The sequence below is a fragment of the Schistocerca nitens genome, chromosome 9 (assembly GCF_023898315.1).
Source record: "Schistocerca nitens isolate TAMUIC-IGC-003100 chromosome 9, iqSchNite1.1, whole genome shotgun sequence".
Lineage (NCBI taxonomy): Eukaryota > Metazoa > Arthropoda > Insecta > Orthoptera > Acrididae > Schistocerca > Schistocerca nitens.
The window spans coordinates 401,143,489-401,163,022 of record NC_064622.1 but is presented as its reverse complement, the minus strand read 5'-3'; the positions used below and the strand labels follow the sequence as shown (position 1 = coordinate 401,163,022).

Sequence of the window (19,534 nt, the reverse complement as noted above, 5' to 3'; positions counted from 1 at the left end):
GCCATCCAATTACTTAGATGTTTTGTAACTGTGTTTACTTCTTCTTGTATATCTTCATTTTTTGCTGCTTTTACCAGTATTGTAGTGTCGTCAACAAACAGTATTACTTTGTGGGAATCAATATGTATATCCAAATCATTGATATATAACAAGAAAAGTAGGGGTCCCATTACCGAGCCTTGCGGTACCCCGTAAGTGATTGGGCTTTCTGATGGTACATATTCTGTGATTATTCATGCTTTATCATCTATATGTCTGATGGATACTTTTTGTTTACGGTCGCTGAGAAATGAACGAATCCAATCATTTGCCAACCCTCTAATTCCATAGTGCTCTAGCTTCTTCAATAGGGTTTTGTGGTTTACCATATCAAAGGTTTGGTTAGGTCCAAAAATATACCTGTTGTTTGTTGTTTTTCATCTATTGTTTTTAATACAGTAGATATGCATTCATAGATTGCTGTCTCCATTGATTTCTTGCTTCTAAAGCCATGTTGAGTATTAGATAGCACACTATTTTTGTTTATAAACTTTAACAACTTACTACACATAATTTTTTCTATTACTTTTGAGAAACAGGATGTTAATGTAATGGGACGATAGTTTATTACTTCATCTTTGTCACCAGCTTTGAAAATAGGGATGACTTTTGACGTTTTTAGTTGATCTGGAAAGATGCCTGACTCTAGGGAACAGTTGCATAAGTGAGTAAGGGGGTCAATTATATTTTGGATACAGAGTTTTAGGATTCTGTTCGGTATACCATCAATTCCTGCTGAGTATGTTGTCTTTAGTTCTCTGACAGCCTTCAATGTCTCCTCCCTGCTTACTTGGTCAACAAACATTGAAAATTTATTACTGTTGCACTTGTTTACCACTTGATGCTGAGTTGAACTAAAATTAGTTTTTATTAAATTTTCAGCTATCCTAGTGAAGTATTTGTTGAATATGTTTGCTGTTTCTGTAGGCTGTAAAATCTTTTTATTGTTGTGTATCAAGACAATGTTCTCCTCAGTTCTCTTATTTGCCAGTTTCTTTTTTAATGATGTCCCACATAGCTTTCACTTTATTTGTAGAATTATTTATGTAGTAATCATTGTACATTCTTTTTGCCTGTTTAATGACCTTTTGTAAGATTTTAGTGTATGTTTTGTAGTGAGTATGCATTTCCTCAGTGGCATTATTTTCTTTGCAGATTCTGTGGAGCTCCCTTTTTTTCTGGCATGAAGTTCTGATTCCCTTAGTAATCCAACCCTTTCCTCTTGTTTTCTCTCTTATATTTACCATTTTTTGAGGGAAGGCTGTATCAAAATGCTTTACCATTTTTTCTAGAAAAATATTGAATTTCGAATTCAGATTTTGCTTTTCATAGACATCAGACCAGTCTTCAGTATGCAATAGTAAGTTAAAGTGGTCAATGCTTTTCTGCCTGTAGATCCTTCTCTTGACCTTTAGTAAGTTATTCTTAACCGGTCTTCCTTCCTTTGTGGTGGTAAGTATTTGAGCTTTGTGGTCACTGTATCCTGTGTTAAACACTTTTACTGACCACTCCAATTTCTCTTTATCAATCAGGATTTGATCTAAACCTGTCTGACTGATTGGTGTTATTCTCGTTGCAACTTTAACTGTGGCTGTAAGGTTGTGTTTTAATGAGATTGCCAAGAGCGGTTTTTTGTTCACATTTACTAATAAAATCTATGTTAAAGTCACCACATACTACAACAAAACACCTTGTTTTATGCAGCTTATTTAAGAAAATTTCAATTTTTTTCTAAAAATACCTCAAACTTTCTGATTGGAGAGTGGTACACTGTAGCTATTATCAAACCTAATTTTGGAATTTTTATCACTGTCATCTCAAAGTCTTTTTCACAACTTAGGGAGGTGACATTATCTATTTTAGTAACTTCTATATTATCTTTTGCATATATGGCTACACCTCCATAGTGACCGCTAGGTCTACAATAGTACTCAGCCAGAGTGAAATTGTGTAGACAGACAGATTTAATGAAGTTCTCGTCAAGCCAGTGTTCTGAAAGACACATTACGGAAATATCCTCTAGTTCATGCATTAATAAAATATTTAGTTCTTCTACTTTATTGCTTAGGGACTGAACATTTTGGTGAAAGATCTTTATTACAGAATTTGTGGGAAAATCTACAGTACCACCTACCTTCAGCTTAAATGTTTCTTGTTTGTGCAATTTGTAGGTACTGCTTTTGGCAGTAAAAAATCATTCAGTTGGGCGAGATGAGTCTTCCCTAGTGATCCATTTCTCCAAGGTACTCTGACCTGCAATCTTTTTGTGCTTCTTGTCACTCTTGTTTACAAGTCGGCAGATTTCTTCAGCCAAGAACTGTTTACCATAGTAATTCAAATGTAGGCCGTGACTGGTATACATGTCTCTGTTTAATATACTGACATCTATTAGATTCACATAAGGATATTTTTTGCACAGTTCATTTATCTCAATGTTCACTCTTTCTATCAGTTTGTTTACACATGACCAGGGTGGTAAGTCATGCCTATGGGGTTGATTTACCACAGTTACATTTGTTTTGTTTAATTTGGGCAGCACACTGTCGAGAACTGTGATGAGTATTTTACCTTTATCTCTGCCAACGTCGTTTGCGCCTGCACAAATTACGACACAGTTATCAAAGTCAAGGTTTTCACATGATTTTGCAAGAGACTTCGTAACTTCTTCCATTCTTGCCCCTGGCTTTATAAAGGCTTAGATATGCTGTGGCTACTATAGTTTTTAATGTACAACTAAGTCACTTATATCCCTGTACTTGTCTCTCAGACGAATGTCTTATGAGCTATGTGGATTAACCATTGTGCAAATGGGTACTGAAATTGTACTTTTAGCATATGACTAATGGATATCTGCTGTGTGACCATGAGACAGCCAGAAGCTCGCAATAACTGCCAACTACCTGTTACTGTGGGGGGTAAAGCCACCAGTAACTCATTTCCTCACCATCTCCTGACATTTCATAGCTGCCTACTCATTGGTTAGCTATGGTAAAGCCCCCTGATGTTACTTTTACATGTAACCTTACCAAACCCACATTCTATTCCAAAATTTCTGAGAATGGTACTTGTAATGGAATAATTACCATCTGGTGGTAACAAAATACATTTTAAAATATCGGTACCTCTACACTATCAACTTCTGCCACATCAAAATTAGCTAGTCTTTCTCCCACAACTGACAATAAACAAGCACATAGGAAAATGATCTTTTCTGTAAACATTATCCTTCAAATCACAAAATGGTGTACAGCACACTTGTTGCCATTAACATGCATTATCTTTAATCACAAAAAATTAAACTTCTCACACTTAAAAGATGAATGTGGCATAGTGAAATCTGACCAAATTTAGAATGAAAATTCCTTGGTACTGGAAGAATAATAAATACAGTTGTTTTATTTACAGTAGATATTGACTATTATGTGCCATTACATTATTATTTACTAATCCTCAAAAAAAGTTGTATAATTGGATACCAACAGAATTGGGACACTTGTCTTATATAACTATTAAGGTAATCTTTGTCCAGTTCTACTTTACTTCATATTTACAAAGTTAGTTGCACTTTCCAATGACACAAAAACTAAACAGATTATTCATCTTCTTCCACTCATATTGTGCAAATTCTAACCATACTTTGTATCCAATTGTCTAAAACATGTATTAGTTCATTATCTAACCTGTTTTAATTCTCATCACTTTCTTGACCCCACTCCACTTGACTCACTATTCCTTACTCCTCTCTCTCTCTCTGACTGCTGCTTCTTCTATCAGTAGTCCAGTCCCATCTTGATTGCTCAATATTTCCTGCCTAGTTAATGTCATCCTTCAATTGACAGTACCCTCCAGTAGTGAAAATGGGAGTCAGGTGGGCACATCTTATGAACTTAGTATTCTGTTTCACCCACCTCTCTGTTTTCACAAGCATCACACTACTGATCGCTTGTGGAAATACCCAACTGAACTGGCTCCTCTCCACACAGACTGCAAGATATCATCTCCACACAAGCTTTACAGAGATATAGTCATTCAAGACAAGCAATCTTTTGAACTACACGCAGCACTCCCAAAAAATGGCAGCTTCCAGATACATGAAAAGTAAATACAAATGAAAATTTGAGAAGAAGAAAATTACATTTATCTCTGCATGAGGAATTTTCAAATTGGCAGCTTCCCACCTACATGAAAAGTAATTACACAAACTTATAAAACATGGCTTCTCAATTACTATCTCTTCATTATTGCAATGTTGCTGATCATGCACACACACACACTCGCACACACACATTACAGATGGTACAAAGAAAGTTAACCACTATAATATGCATATTCATATATCTCATCTCAAAGACACCTGTAATATCCAAAATATACTTCAGTACCTTTCAAAATAGCCATGCACTAACTTACAACTTATAGTAACAGAGATGAATCATTCACTACATAAAGTCTACATAAGTGTCATTGCCACATTTTAAGGTTCTTCAAAATGTTATTATGCTTACGGAAATTCAGAAGAAAAATTACAAAAACTGAAACTGATGTTTTTCTGCACAAGAAATATAAAAAAAAATCAGGAAAATACTCTCTCAGGTACATAAGTTCACTTACATATTCATCACCTTCCCATTAAGTAAGTCTGTTCATTAGTATGACATTAATCTTCAAAAAGTGAAGTCATACTAATAGTAGGTGATGTATGTATAATCAGAAAAAACAAAAAAATATATAATATGAACTTATATTTTAAGTAGTACAGGGTGTCTAGGTTTGAGATTGTGCACTGTTGATCATCTCATATCCAACTCTCTGGACACCATATGCACCAATTTTGTTGGACTCATTGCAAATGTCTGCCATACCTTGTCTACATTGGCATCTGAAGCAGATGGGTGATCTGTTCCCTTGTTATGGAGAACACTACCTGTTTCCATAAATGATGTATGCCAAGGCTGAATAGTTGGTTTGGATGGTGGTTGCCCTCCATACTGTGTTTGACAGTTTTGTCACACTTGTGCACAATCTCTTGTATAAAGTGCAGCTGTTTCAGGTGTTAAAGCCTGTGGATGAACCTGGACACCCTGTACTACTTGAAATATAATTTCATATTATATTTTTGTATTTCTTCCAGTTATATGTACATCACTCACTATTAGTGTGTCTTCACTTTTTGAAGGCTAATGTCATGCCAATGAACAGATTTATTTAATGGGAAGGTGATGAATATGTAAGTGAACTAATGTACCTGAGAGAGTATTTTCCTGAGTTTTTTTTTTTTTGTATTTCTTGTTCAGCAAAACATCAATTAAACCATTTATCAATATCTGGGACAGTTTTAAAGTTCTTAAAGTCTTAAGTTGCAAAGATAATTTATGGACACCAAGTATTTATAGGATTATTGTACAATTTCAGATCTTCCATATGTTTCTTGGCAACATTTCTTTCCAAACTTTGGATAGACTAGGCGTTGTTCATTTGGTTTGGATTTCTCTTAAACCAGGTAAAGTCTCCTGTAAATTTAAAAAGAACTCAAGTAACTCTTAAATCAATTTCCTTAGACTTTCCTTCATCTTAATCAGAATAAGACCTTCAGTTTCTAAATTTATATTTTATTCTTCAGTCACATCCCTTCTTTCTTATTTTGGCCTCCTTATGTCTGCTTTTTCTTATTTTATCTTTAATTCTAAGTGAGAACAGAACTTTCTCAGTTAAACAATTTAACATTTGCATCCTCTTCAATACCTCACGCAGCACAACCTCAGTGCTGTCATGAATTGTACTGTTCATTACATTTTCCATGCATAGTGGATAACTGAATCAGAAATTGTGCTTAGGATTACAATATATCCTGGAAAAACATCCAATCTCCAACATTCATCTCTCCACTGGTTACTATCTGGTCAGTAAACTGAAATATATTTTGCTTTCACCCTGTGGTCTTCCATTGCTTGTTTCACAATGCTTGAAGTAAATTGAACACCACTGTCAGAGTAGACTGCTCTAGATTTCCCATCATTCATAAAATAATCGTTTTTGTTCTTTCCCTAAACTTCTTTGGCAGTAGATCTCTTTAAAGTATCAATTTTACAAATTTTGAAAATACATTCAACACAACAAAAGCAGATTTATAGTTTTTTTTTTAGCAGATGGGGCCCATATATATCCTCTGACACCAACTGCAAAATTGCTTTAGGTAAAATATTCAATATCAGCCCTTTATTATTGTAATTACTTTCAGTTTTTGGCATATATTGCAGGATCACACTTGCTCATTTATCTTTTTGACCATGCTGTTAAAAATTACTGTTTCCTTCAATTCTTTAAACGTTTTGTGTCTCATACATGGCCATAGTTTAAATGGACATAATCCACCAAAACATCTAAAGCCAATTCAGGCCAACAAATTTTCCAATTCCATGAATTCACCTGTCTTCTTCTAAATGAAATTCCATGAGGCACTGTGTATAACTTTTCTACTTTCTTATAACCTAACTTATCCAATCTTAAGACACACTTTCACTTTGGAATCTACATAACTATCTGCAAATTTGCACTACATCCTTTGCATATTTAACCCCCTTCAAAATATCAATCTTTAGATGGTTGTGTATTTCTGTTTCCTTCCTCCATTCTTCTAAATCAAATGGTACTCATGATAAAGCATCTGCCACTACATTCTCTGACTCTTTGTTGTCACAGATTTCTATATCTTACTGTTGAACAAATATTGACAATATATTAACTGTCCATGATTCAATTTGCTAATCATTAAGAAAGTTAAGGATTTATGGGCCGTAAATATAACAGTTTTATGACCAAGTAGGAAGCATTTGAATTTCTTAAGGCTTGTAATAGTCAAAATTATATCAACATATTATTAAATTAAACTTCATTTTAGTGCAGCAATTGCGAGCTACTCAATAGGATGGGGAACACCAGTGACAAGAATGTAAAGAGATTAGTCATAAATATTTATTTATAGAAGAAAAATGCCTTTAGGCCACAGTTACTCAAATAAGTTTACAAATTACATTTATTAATAAGAGAAAGAAACAATGATTCATTCATTATCAATTGCATAATTCTCAGTGTTGTTACCATGGTGTTTACTTTGTGGTTGCTATGAGACAATGGAACTGGCAGGCAGGGTTAGATGACAATGAGAGCTGCAGTGTGTTTTACTGGGAGATGGTCATTCTGTTGTTGGCAGAGATGATGGTGGGCTGGGATCAGTTAGCAGCTTCTCATGGCGTCATGAAGGGAGTAGGCATGTGAGTTGCAGGTAGCTGGCCTCATGTCTCATGGCCTGGCAGCACATATGTGGTGGATAGTGCGTATCTTTGGCTGCTTCTGGCGCCAGATGTCCAGCTCGTATGCCCACCAGGAAGTATTGCTGTTGCCATCCCAAACACTGGCATCCCTCCAAGCTAATCACTTTGCACGCTCCAGAGCTATGTCCCAAGGTGTGGCCATACATTCTATTGGTTGGCTCATAGTCTTCTTTCGGCCAATCACATTATTGTTAACCATCATTGTTAAACATCTTTGTACTGCCCACAGTTCCCAAATTCTCTCAGCAAGCAGGGAGGACCATACCTTATGCTGAGAAGAATTTCTTCACTGGCCAAGCTCCATGTTGTCAGTTAAGAATAGATATCCTGTGTCCCACCCCTTTGCCATTTCTACCTGCTCTTCTAAAATCCCCTCCAACTCCAGTGTGACCTTTCCCACACTTCCTCTTGGAAAGAGAACTCATGCAGCAGCTAAAAGACTGTATGCAGCAAATATTCTTTCCCTTAACAAATGGGATATTGGTCATTTCACATTAGCAGTTCATGTCCTTGGGCAGCATCCAACTGTTCCCTGATACTATGTCCATTCTACTCAACAGCACAAAAAAAAAAAAAAAAAAAAAAAAAAAAAAAAAAAAAAAAAAAAAAAAAAAAAAAAAAATTCGGGTATATGATAGTGTGGATGTCCCAGAGGGGGGAGAGGGTCTCTCTTTTGTCCATCGGCTACCTGCATGTCTCCCACAGAAAACCGGGCAGTGGGGAAGTCCAAGCTACTGTCCTCGGGGCCAAAGGTCCAGTACACAACTCCTGTCTTAAATGGTCCAAATTTTCAACAGCACCAAAAGAGGTTGCATTTAAGTCACAGTGGTCTGCAAATTAAATCCTAAATCGCCTTTCCACTCATTTTCAATTAGTTTCACTCTGTACTTGTCTCACAGGGATCATCTGCATTTTATAGCCTGTAGCCAAATTTGGGCATGTCTTATGATTTATACCATTACAAACATTTGTACCTTTATCCACACAAAACAATCACAAGTAACTGTCTTTTCACTATTTTCACTGCATAAATATATTCCTTTCACCTTCAAAGTCATTTGGATTGTACTTTCGCTTTAAATGTTTATTGTTCATGATGTCTGTCATTACGACTTGATCTGTACACTACTGGTAAATGTCTTTTGTGCTCTTTTTATGCAGCAATCATTGACTTCTGCCTCTTTCATCTATCACTCTAATATTACAAACAGGTAACATTCACACCAGTAACTTATATGGCACCATTAGCTACAATGCTCCCTCATTCATACTTGAGATCAACTTCCCTTTTACAAATATACACTTTTCCTCTATTATACTCCCTCATGTTTCTTGTACTGAAGATTCCAACTTCTCTCAGTCCCTCTAATCATAGATACAAAATTTTTGAACAACATATGTCTCAATTCACAAATGCAGCAACTTCCTAGTTTCTCTATACTTTGGCTAGTTTGCATTTTTTTTGACCAATTTTTTCCTATGAACACAAACCAGCCTACATCTTTGCATTCCTCCTGTTACAGCATATGAAATGGTATCTGTCTGTTCCATCATTAAATTCCTATCCATCAAGACTTAAATATACTTCTCAGGAATGGTATATTCTTTCAGATTCTGCCCTCTCCCACGATACACATGAATTTACATGGTTTTCTCTCCATGATAGATCTTTCAAAGCTGAGTTACCTCAGTGCAGTCTCACACTAACTTCTTATCTGGTGTCGAATTCTAATTCCTGCCAATAGCATAATAATTTTAGTCAACAATTATAACATCTATCTCACGAAATGTCATTCTCCTTAACAATTCAGTTCATCATATCATGTAGGCCCATTTTCATTAAATGTTAAAGGTGATGCTTCTGTTCACAAGCTATCTTCCCATTACATCACTTATGAATCACCTCCAATACTTCATCAACAAAATTACAAATTATAGTACTGTGCTGCTCCCATGGTCTGGATAAGTTACTACTGTAAAAAACTCATTCAATGTTCTAATTTCTCCTTCCTGGACTCTTTTGCATGACTTTTAATGCTACCACAAATTTACCACATTTCTTATGTTTGGAAACAGATTGTAGGTATTATTACCCTACAAAATTGTCACTGCCTTTAGTTGTCAAACACTGACACAGCCAATCATAATTCATACAATCTGTTAAGTAAGATCAATGTCAGATTCATCAGTAGAGAATGTATTTTACAACAAACTGAAACATATACATATATCATACATGAGCAAAAGAAAAATACAATTGCAATTAATAATATGTCGAGTCACCCACAGCAATGATAATTGCTTGCTATCTCTGAGGCATGCTTGACACCAAGTTTTCCACACATCATATGGAAGAGACCTCCAAACTCATCAAATCTGCGTTGTCAGTTGTTTCAAAGTGAAGATATTTCTTCCCTGCAAATTCTTTTTGATGTAAGACCATATATTTTCAATAGAATTAGCGTCAGGTAACTGTGAGTCTCAATCCAGTTCTTGCACACTTTTATCCTTTTGCCAGCTGCTGCAAGGACTGCTATGGTGCTTCAGATCATTGTCCTCCTGCAGTATCCAATCTTCATTTTTGTTCATGAATCAACATTTGGCAGTCAGCATCAAACATTTTTGATAAATGTGATGCATAAGCTGCACTTATGCCTCTTCTTGTGTTTCACAGTCAAGAATTCAAAGTAAACTAATGCTTTATGGACACTGCAAAGGACAAAAGTTCCCTGTGTTGGGGCAGAAATCCATTCCAGTACGATTATGCCATAGGTGGTAAATCATTGGAAGCGGTAACGACCGTAAAATACTTAGGAGTTACTATCCGGAGCGATCTGAAGTGGAATGATCACATAAAACAAATAGTGGGAAAAGCAGGCGCCAGGTTGAGATTCATAGGAAGAATTCTAAGAAAATGTGACTCATCGACGAAAGAAGTAGCTTACAAAATGCTTGTTCGTCCGATTCTTGAGTATTGCTCATCAGTATGGGACCCTTACCAGGTTGGATTAATAGAAGAGATAGACATGATCCAGCGAAAAGCAGCGCGATTCGTCATGGGGACATTTAGTCAGCGCGAGAGCGTTACGGAGATGCTGAACAAGCTCCAGTGGCGGACACTTCAAGAAAGGCGTTACGCAATACGGAGAGGTTTATTATCGAAATTACGAGAGAGCACATTCCGGGAAGAGATGGGCAACATATTACTACCGCCCACATATATCTCGCGTAATGATCACAACGAAAAGATCCGAGAAATTAGAGCAAATACGGAGACTTACAAGCAGTCGTTCTTCCCACGCACAATTCGTGAATGGAACAGGGAAGGGGGGATCAGATAGTGGTACAATAAGTACCCTCCGCCACACACCGTAAGGTGGCTCGCGGAGTATAGATGTAGATGTAGATGTAGATGTGAAAGAACTAAGGCAATATCTTTTAACATCTGTGTGTAATGCTAACAATACTCTTATTTAACAGACTTAACTCAAAATAATGGTCACAAACACAGCTTATCTCATATAAATTCACTGGTTGACCTGTCTGAATAAATATCTGCCCTTAAAATTGTTCCCATCTTCTACTTAAACTGACTAGCAGTTTGAAACCCAATCACCAATTTTAAGTCTTTTCACTATTTCTCTGACATTGTTCCAAATTCTCAGTAGTTTCAGTTAACATAATACTAAGACAAACTCTCCATCATCACACCTCTACCTGGTTCTATTATCTGTTTGATTATTGACAAATTCTGTTGGACAGTGCTCAGGCCTGAGAGAGTTCACTGCCTAATTGATGGAAAAAAATCACAATGTAATTAATGTACAGTAATGAAAATTCTGGAATACATTTATCTAGGTAACATACTTACGTGATTAACATTGCCAGATGACTGATTAATGTAAACACAAAATAAGTCATTGCAAATGTGAAATGGTGGTACATTAATAACCAGTGTAACTGCCAGAATGTTGGATGCAAGCATGCAAATGTCCATCCTTTGTGTTGTACAGGTGTTGGATGTCAGCTTATGGGATGGAGTTCTATGCCTGTTGCACTTGGTCAGTCGATACAGGGATGGTTACTGCTGTTTTTGGATGAGGCAGGAGCACCCATCCAATGATGTGCCATATGTGATTGAATAGAGACAGATCTGGTGATCAAGCAGACCAAGGTAACACATCGACACTCTGAAGAGCATGTTGGGTTACAAAAGTGGTATGTGGGCAAGTGTTATCCTGTTGAAAAATACTTTCTGGAATGCTATTCATGAATGGTAGCACAACAGATTAAATCACCAGACTGACATACAAATTTGCAGTCAGGGTGCATGAGATAATAACAAAGTGCTCCTGCTCTCATATTAAATTGCACCCCTCTGGCTCAGAGCTGTCCTTGAAGTAACCAATTCGTAAGAGTTTTTTGTGTGACTGTGCTGCCAACTGCTGCTCAAACTGCTGCTGCAGATGTACTATGGTGCTGCATATGCCAAAATGGTGATCCACCCACTCTGTAGTGCCACAGGGTTGTCTGGAGCCCAGTCTTCTTGCAACTGTACATTCTTGTGACCACCACTGCCAGCATCATGTACAGTGGCTACATTCTTGCCAAATATTTCTATAATATCAGAAAAGAACATCCAGCTTCTTGTAGCATTGTTACATGACCTCGTTCAATCTCAGTGGAGGTATTGATAGTGCATATTGGTTCAGTGAAGTGTTCGTAATGCCATTTTTGTTGCCTTAAAGGCATTTTTAACAAATATCAGCTCACCACATCCAATGTCAGAGTAACTAATGCTCAAAACCATTAGAGTGTATATTTAAAGCAAACCTGATTTGTTTCCTGATAGTAGCATTACTAGCGCCACTCTTATGCGACTGGCACAAAATCAGAATAGACATTGTCTTTCAAAGTATAAACATGCCTACCAACTTTTGTCTATGTTGCACAACTCCTTCTTGGCATTGTGATTTTGTTTCATCAATGTACATTGGAGGGCAGCGTGGAGGGTAAAAATCGTAGAGGGAGACCAAGAGATCAATACACTAAGCAGATTCAGAAGGATGTAGGTTGCAGTAGGTACTGGGAGATGAAGAAGCTTGCACAGGATAGAGTAGCATGGAGAGCTGCATCAAACCAGTCTCAGGACTGAAGACCACAACAACAACAACAATGTACTTGTTATGAAGCAGGTCAATTTTGTATCTGAACATTTCATGTCTTCTGACACCTGCTAATGGAAATCTACCACTGTGTTTTTGGAGTGGGAGTGACTGCATCCATTCTGAATACATCTTTTGTGATCTCATGTCCTGTGCATCACTTAATGATGTGAAGATCATGAGGAATGAATCTTTTGATGCTGTGTCAAAAGATGTGGCATCACACTCTACCAGATAAGGCATCTCAAAACTATCAATTACTAGTGAGCTAGTAGTGATGCACACTCTAGAAGGGCTGCTGCTATCTCTGGTTACAACTTCAAATTGCAGCATACCTGTTTGTTTTGGTCTCAAATCAATCTCCTGATGTATACAACTTGTGCTATACAACACTAACTTGATTTGAAGTGTCATCAATCTCATCGGCACTATCCATGATTTTTTTCCAGATGTCGTACATTATTTGCTCTTCTGCATCTGGCTTCAGTACCACTCAGTCATATTTTCATTGGTGCTCCTGCTTTGCATCAGTCATTTCATGTGTGGAATTACAATGCAATTCATCTTCTGTCACAGTATTTTTTTCACAAATTTGTGATTATAATCTTCCCAGATCTGTTTGAGAGCATCAGTCATTCTTTTGGTGTCTCTGAGAATATTGCATTCACATGCACAATGAGTTGTTCCTCTCTATGATCCACATCATCCTTCAACATTGCATACAATTGCGTTAATATTTCATTCCGTATTAAGTTTTTGGATTGACTTGCTCCCTCACCATTTACCTCTCTACTATCATTATGCCTTGCCTCTATCTTAGTCAGATTTATTTCCAAACTCCCCATTGTACAATTAAGTTCAACCCTTGCCTTGTCTGAAATTATCTTCTTTTGCTATTCACTTCAAATTATCAGTTAAATTCACTCCTTAGTTCCACTACTCTGGCAGGCTAAACAACTGACTTATCCTAATTTCCTCCAAAATAAGACAACCAACACAACACAGATAGACAACTCAAAGACAACACAACTGACACAAATAGGAAACATAGGCACCCACAATTGAACCACTACCTGAAGTCGTTATCATATACAGACAATCTACAGCATACATTCATGCATTATGTTTGTAAGTCTACAGCTAACTAATTGCCATACCACTCCACTAATTTACATTAACATAAAACAATAATTGCTTTAATTCAGAAAATCAAATGTCAACGAAAAAGATCTGTGCTTTAAAAAACAAAATTATGCACAACTGGCAATTAATGACAAGGCATATCCCATGTTGGGCACTAATTTATGTTGTCGTCAAAATTCCACCAATATATTATTAAATTAAATTGCACCTGAGTATGGATCTTGAAAATGCATAAAAGAATAGGACTGCCACCTGCAAGAATGTAAAGAGATCAGTCATAAATATTTACTTATAGAAGCAAAATGGATTTGGACCATGCTATTCAAGTAAATTTACAAATTACCTTTATACATAAGAAAAGGAAATAATAATTTGCCCATTAACAATTATAAAATTTTCAGGACCCCTACAGGGATATTTAGATTGTGGTTGCTACATGAGAGCAAGAGGTATAGTGCATTTTACCAGGTGACAGTTGTTCTGTTGTCGATGATGCTGACAGCGTGCTGGGTTCAGTTAGTGGTGTCTCATAGCACTGTGAAGGGAACAGGCAGGTATGCTGCAGATGGCTGGTCTCTTCTCTTGTGGGCTGCCAGCACGTATCAGGCAGGTGGTGTGTGTGTTTGGTTGTAACCAGCAATTGATGTCTGGCTCAGATGCCCACCAGGAAGTATCACTGTTGCTGTCCTAATAACAACTGTCCCTCCAAGGTGGTCTCTTTTCTTCTTCCAGAACTATGTCTTGGGCATGGCCACATATTCAATTGGCTGGCTCATATTCTTCTTCTGGCCAATTGCATTATTGTTCACTGTCACTGTTAAACATTTTTGCACTTCCTACAGTTCCCAAATTCGACAGTAAGAAGGGAGGACCACGTGCAGATCTTACTGTGGGTAGAATTCCTTCACTGAGCAAACTCCACGTCACCAGTTGAGAATAAATATCCTGTGTCCCATCCATTTGTTGCCTCCACTGGCTCCTCTAGAATCATCTTCCACTTCAGTGTGATATTTCTCACATTTCATCTTGTAAAGAAAGCACATGCAAGCACTAAAAGGCTTTTTGTACCAACCATACTTCCCCTTAACAAATGGGATATTGCTCATTTCACATTAGTGATTCATGCCCTGTGGTAGCATCAAACTGTTAGCTCTGCCTATTGATCTGACACTGTGTCCCTTCTGCTCAGCAGCATAGAAAAATATTCTGGCAAACAAAACGTGGATGTTGCAGAGGGGGTCTCTCTCTGGTCTGTTGACTGCATGTCTGCCTCCCACAGAGGACCAGGAGCAAGAGTGGCCAGGCTGCTATCCTCAGTTCTATTACAGGCTCTACACAGTACATAAAGCTTCTTACTTCAATACATTTTAATTTACTTCACATTTCGATTGTACTCTGTCACAAAATGAAATGGTTCAGTGAACTACCCATCAAATATTTTAATCGGCTATAAAAGCTCTGATGAGATTGCAGAAATACTACTGTCAGTTGAAAGACAAAAAGATTTATTTATATCTGGATGGAATGACATTCTCTTTTCATCAAATGACTCTTTAACACTATTAAAAACCTCTTGACATTTGTTGGTCCACTCCCATTTCTCATTCTTGTTCAATAGTGCATGTACAATTTGGTTATTTAACACTTGTTCAGAAACAAATTTTCTATAAAGCTCAACAGCCCCCTGAATGACTTAAGCTATCTCTGGCTGTTTGGTTCTGGGAACTCTTTAACTGCCCTTTTCTCCTCAGGAGCAGACAAAATCTGAACACCACACATTATATCTCCAAAAAAATTTACTTTTTCCTAACATATTCAGTTTTGACCATGTCAGAATCAGTCCTCCTTTTGTTAAATGTTGAAATAGTCTGCACAGAATGTGACAATCTTGGTCCAACCTTTTGGTAGCCATCAATAGGTCATCCTCATAAATAGTAATCTTCACCTTTAATTTCTTTCCCAATGCCTTGACTAAAACCTCTTCCATGAAAGAATGATCAGTACTTTTTTCTCTATATCATTAGGGGAGCTTCCCAGTATCAACAAGTCAAGTCATGACTCATCATAAATTCAGCTTCCATAAACTGTGTAGGTACGTGTGTGTGTGTGTGTGTGTGTGTGTGTGTGTGTGTGTGTGTGTGTGTGTGTGTGTGTGTGTGTATGGATGAGGAGGGAACTGACAGATATAAGGGGAGGAGAAGATGTACAGAGAGGGGTGGAGAAGGTGAAGGACAGAGAGAGGGGGGAAGAAGAGGCGTGTGCAATATATGCGACATTTGTCACTACCTTTCTAAAAGGGTTAATGAGTTAAAATAATAGTTACCACTGCCAAAATACATTAAATAATCTTCTACAATTTATGAATCTCAATAACTTTTCAAACCAAGTTTGATTTTGATGCTAAAATGAATCCAACATCTTTACACTTAGCTGAACAAGAATTACAATCTGTTCCCTGTGTACAAATTTTGTAAAAACAAGTTTTAAGATTCTTTTATTTTAGTTGCACATATTTTTGGATAGTAGCTATATTTCAACACATTTTTGTTATATGTTTTCATAATTATGTTCCAGGTATTTTAATTATGTCAGTGTATTGAATTTATAGTGTTGCAATATACCGGGTGATCAAAAAGTCAGTATAAATTTGAAAACTGAATAAATCACAGAATAATGTAGATAGAGAGGTACAAATTGACATACATGCTTGGAATGACATGGGGTTTTATTAGAACCAAAAAAGTACAAAAGTTCAAAAAATGTCTGACAGATGGCGCTTCACCTGATCAGAATAGCAATAATTAGTATAACAAAGTAAGACAAAGCAAAGATGATGTTCTTTACAGGAAATGCGCAATATGTCCACCATCATTCCTCAACAATAGCTGTAGTTGAGGAATAATGTTGTGAACAGCACTGTAAAGCATGTCCGGAGGCATTGGTGTCGAATGTTGTCTTTCAGCATTCCTAGAGATGTCGATTGATCACAATACACTTGCGACTTCAGGTAACCCCAAAGCCAATAATCGCACGGACTGAGGTCTGGGGACCTTGGAGGCCAAGCATGATGAAAGTGGCGGCTGAGCACACAATCATCACCAAACGATGCATGCAATAGATCTTTCATGCTTCTAGCAATATGTCATTCCAAGCATGTGTGTCAATTTTTACCTCTCTTTCTACATTATTCCGTGGTTTATTAAGTTTTCAAATTTATACTGACTTTTTGATCACCCGGTACATTCATGTGTTTGTACTACTTTGCATAAACATGGCAGGATAGAATACAGTGCTTCGATACACTGTGAATCACAGTTTTCATTAACAATCGTCCCAGTCTACTACTTTACAAAATTCAAATGGCTCTGAGCACTATGGGACTTAACATCTGAGGTCATCTGTCCCCTAGACTTAGAACTACTTAAACCTAACTAACCTAAGGACATCACACACATCCATGCCCGAGGCAGGATTCGAACCTGCGACCGTAGCGGTCTCGCGGTTCTAGACTGAAGCGACTAGAACCGCTCGGCCACTTCGGCCGGTCTACTACTTTACAGCTGGGTATTATAAAAAGCAGGACATGGTTCTTAATAGAGTGTGTGGCCACCATGGACAGCAGTGCATGGTCTGCAAGGTGCTCCTATGTTGGCCACAAGATTGGTAAGGAGTTCTTGTGGTAGAACAATAATGGAAATTCCTGGATAGAGCAACACTTAAAGTAACAGAAAGGTGATCACCCACCTGCAGCAGATTGATGTGTGGAGCACAGGAACACATAACAGAAATGTGGCCACAGAGAAGGCTAATTATTGATACTCAGTTACTGCTTTCGGTAGTCAAGTATCAATAAGTAGTCTTTTTGTGGCCATGGGAGTATGCGTTTGGGCTTTTATGTGTGTGTGTGTGTGTGTGTGTGTGTGTGTGTGTGTGAATGTATGCACTATTGCTACAAAAAGAGTTAGTGCTTGAAACCTAGTGTGAATGCTGTTTTCTCTTACATGTTTCTGTGCCCCATACATTGATCTACTATAGGTAAGTGGGTGCCTTTCCATTATTTTACATATAAATCTTGTGGTAGGGTATTCCATTACTCTACCAACATGTTTTGCAACTGCTGAGTGGTCATTGATGCATGTGGACATGCTGGAATACATCTCCCCATCACAGACCAGAAGTGCTCAGTGGTACTTAAGTCAGGGGATTAGGCACCCCATTTTGTTTACCAAATATCCTCTAGTTCCATGAGCTTCTCCACCTGTGCAGTTTGATATGGTGGCACACTGTCATCATAAAAAATGATGTCATGCCTGAATGCACTGCTGAAAAGCTGCAGTGTCACAATAGAACAGTGTCACACTGCCCCTTCTGTGCCTGAGCCCTTGGTGAAGACCCATCTCCCCACACCATGCGTACATCAATGTTGATTCTGTAATATCTTAACTATGATATCAATCACTTTGTTATGTTATGTCCCAGTCTGCCACAGTACACATGTAGCTAATAGAACTCTTGAGTTCCTGAATATGGATATTTAGATAATTTGTAGAGTGAGTGGCTAGAGTGGCTAATAAGGTATGTTTTTCATTTTCTTTTGAATGGGTGGGGATTCCCAGCTTCTTGATTTTTGTTATATGAGAACCTGTTGAATCTCTTACCAAGAGAGTAAATAACTTAATTTTAAATGATGGACAAAGAGGCTAAGTCAACATAAAAATTGTTTTTGTGTTGTGACTGTGTAAGTCACAGTTTAGTTAAAACTGATTTTCACTATCACTAGCAAAAACCACTAATGATTAAATATAATGAGAAGTGAGTGGAATAATACCAAGGTCTTAAAAACACTTCTACAAGATGTAGAGTTATCTACTTTAGACAATGTGCCAGCATCTCACATATGGCAGTAAATGGACACAGTGTACCAAACTGTCCATTTTCACAAGGTGCAATGTGGGTTTTGCTGTAACTGTTCACTTCTTTTAATAGTCATCATCTGATCACTATGACCGACATGTGAATTTGAAGAGAATGAGTTTGTGAATTATACAATGATTCTATGACAAACAAATTAAGGTACAGGAAAGAAATACATGCAAATATGAAGGAGTACTTGAGAAGGCACTAAAAAACTAATTTAATTACTAATATGTGATTTTAATTTGGTCTTTAATGGAGCAAACAAAGAAACAAATTAATTACTAATTGGCTGTACTACCAATATGAGAAATAATACATTCTAATTTTTGTTGGTATTTATGGTGCCTACAAGTATCCAGACAATACAAATTGTTTAGTGAGTAATCATGTATGTTTGTATTTCCACTTTGGGGCAACAATATATTAATTATTTAATACAAGTTCTCATTACCATCATTCTATACTAGTCAATATATATTTCAGAATTTTTCTTACAGTTTCAGCTGGGTGCAGTACCAATCCCAAAGCCCTTCAACAAGAAGTCAATTGAGCAAAACATCCAGATATTTGATTTTAAGATCATCAGTGATGACATAACCTACATAAATACACTTAACAAGAATTATAGGATCTTTCCATTTACTGAGTGAGTATGTGAGACAAATTAGATTACTTAAAAACAAACTGCTTGCCTATTATTATTGATACTAGTGATAATTAAAAAAGATATTTTGTATGACACTTGCCAATAGCTTGAATAATTGTTTATAGACATAAAAACTTGCTGTATATCTGAGTATGATGGCAATAGACACATATTAGTGTATTATGCCACACTGTGAAAAATTCGTAATGGTTTGCACTTTTTTTGAAACTTATGAAATTATATAAAGCTGGGTGTGGGGCACAGTGTAACACTGTTGTAGGAACATGAACAGT

At 37.0% G+C, this 19,534-nt stretch overlaps 1 protein-coding gene across 1 annotated transcript in view; it reads left to right on the top strand.

Moving 5' to 3' along the window:
* The window catches only part of LOC126204274 (aldo-keto reductase family 1 member B1-like), a 78,745-nt gene extending 59,500 nt beyond the window's left edge, over positions 1–19,245 (top strand). Inside the window, exon 6 of the mRNA XM_049938662.1 lies at positions 19,093–19,245. Within this exon, the coding sequence (XP_049794619.1) occupies positions 19,093–19,245 (153 nt within the window). The remainder of the gene's footprint in view (positions 1–19,092) is intronic.
* The last annotated feature ends 289 nt before the right edge of the window (positions 19,246–19,534 follow it).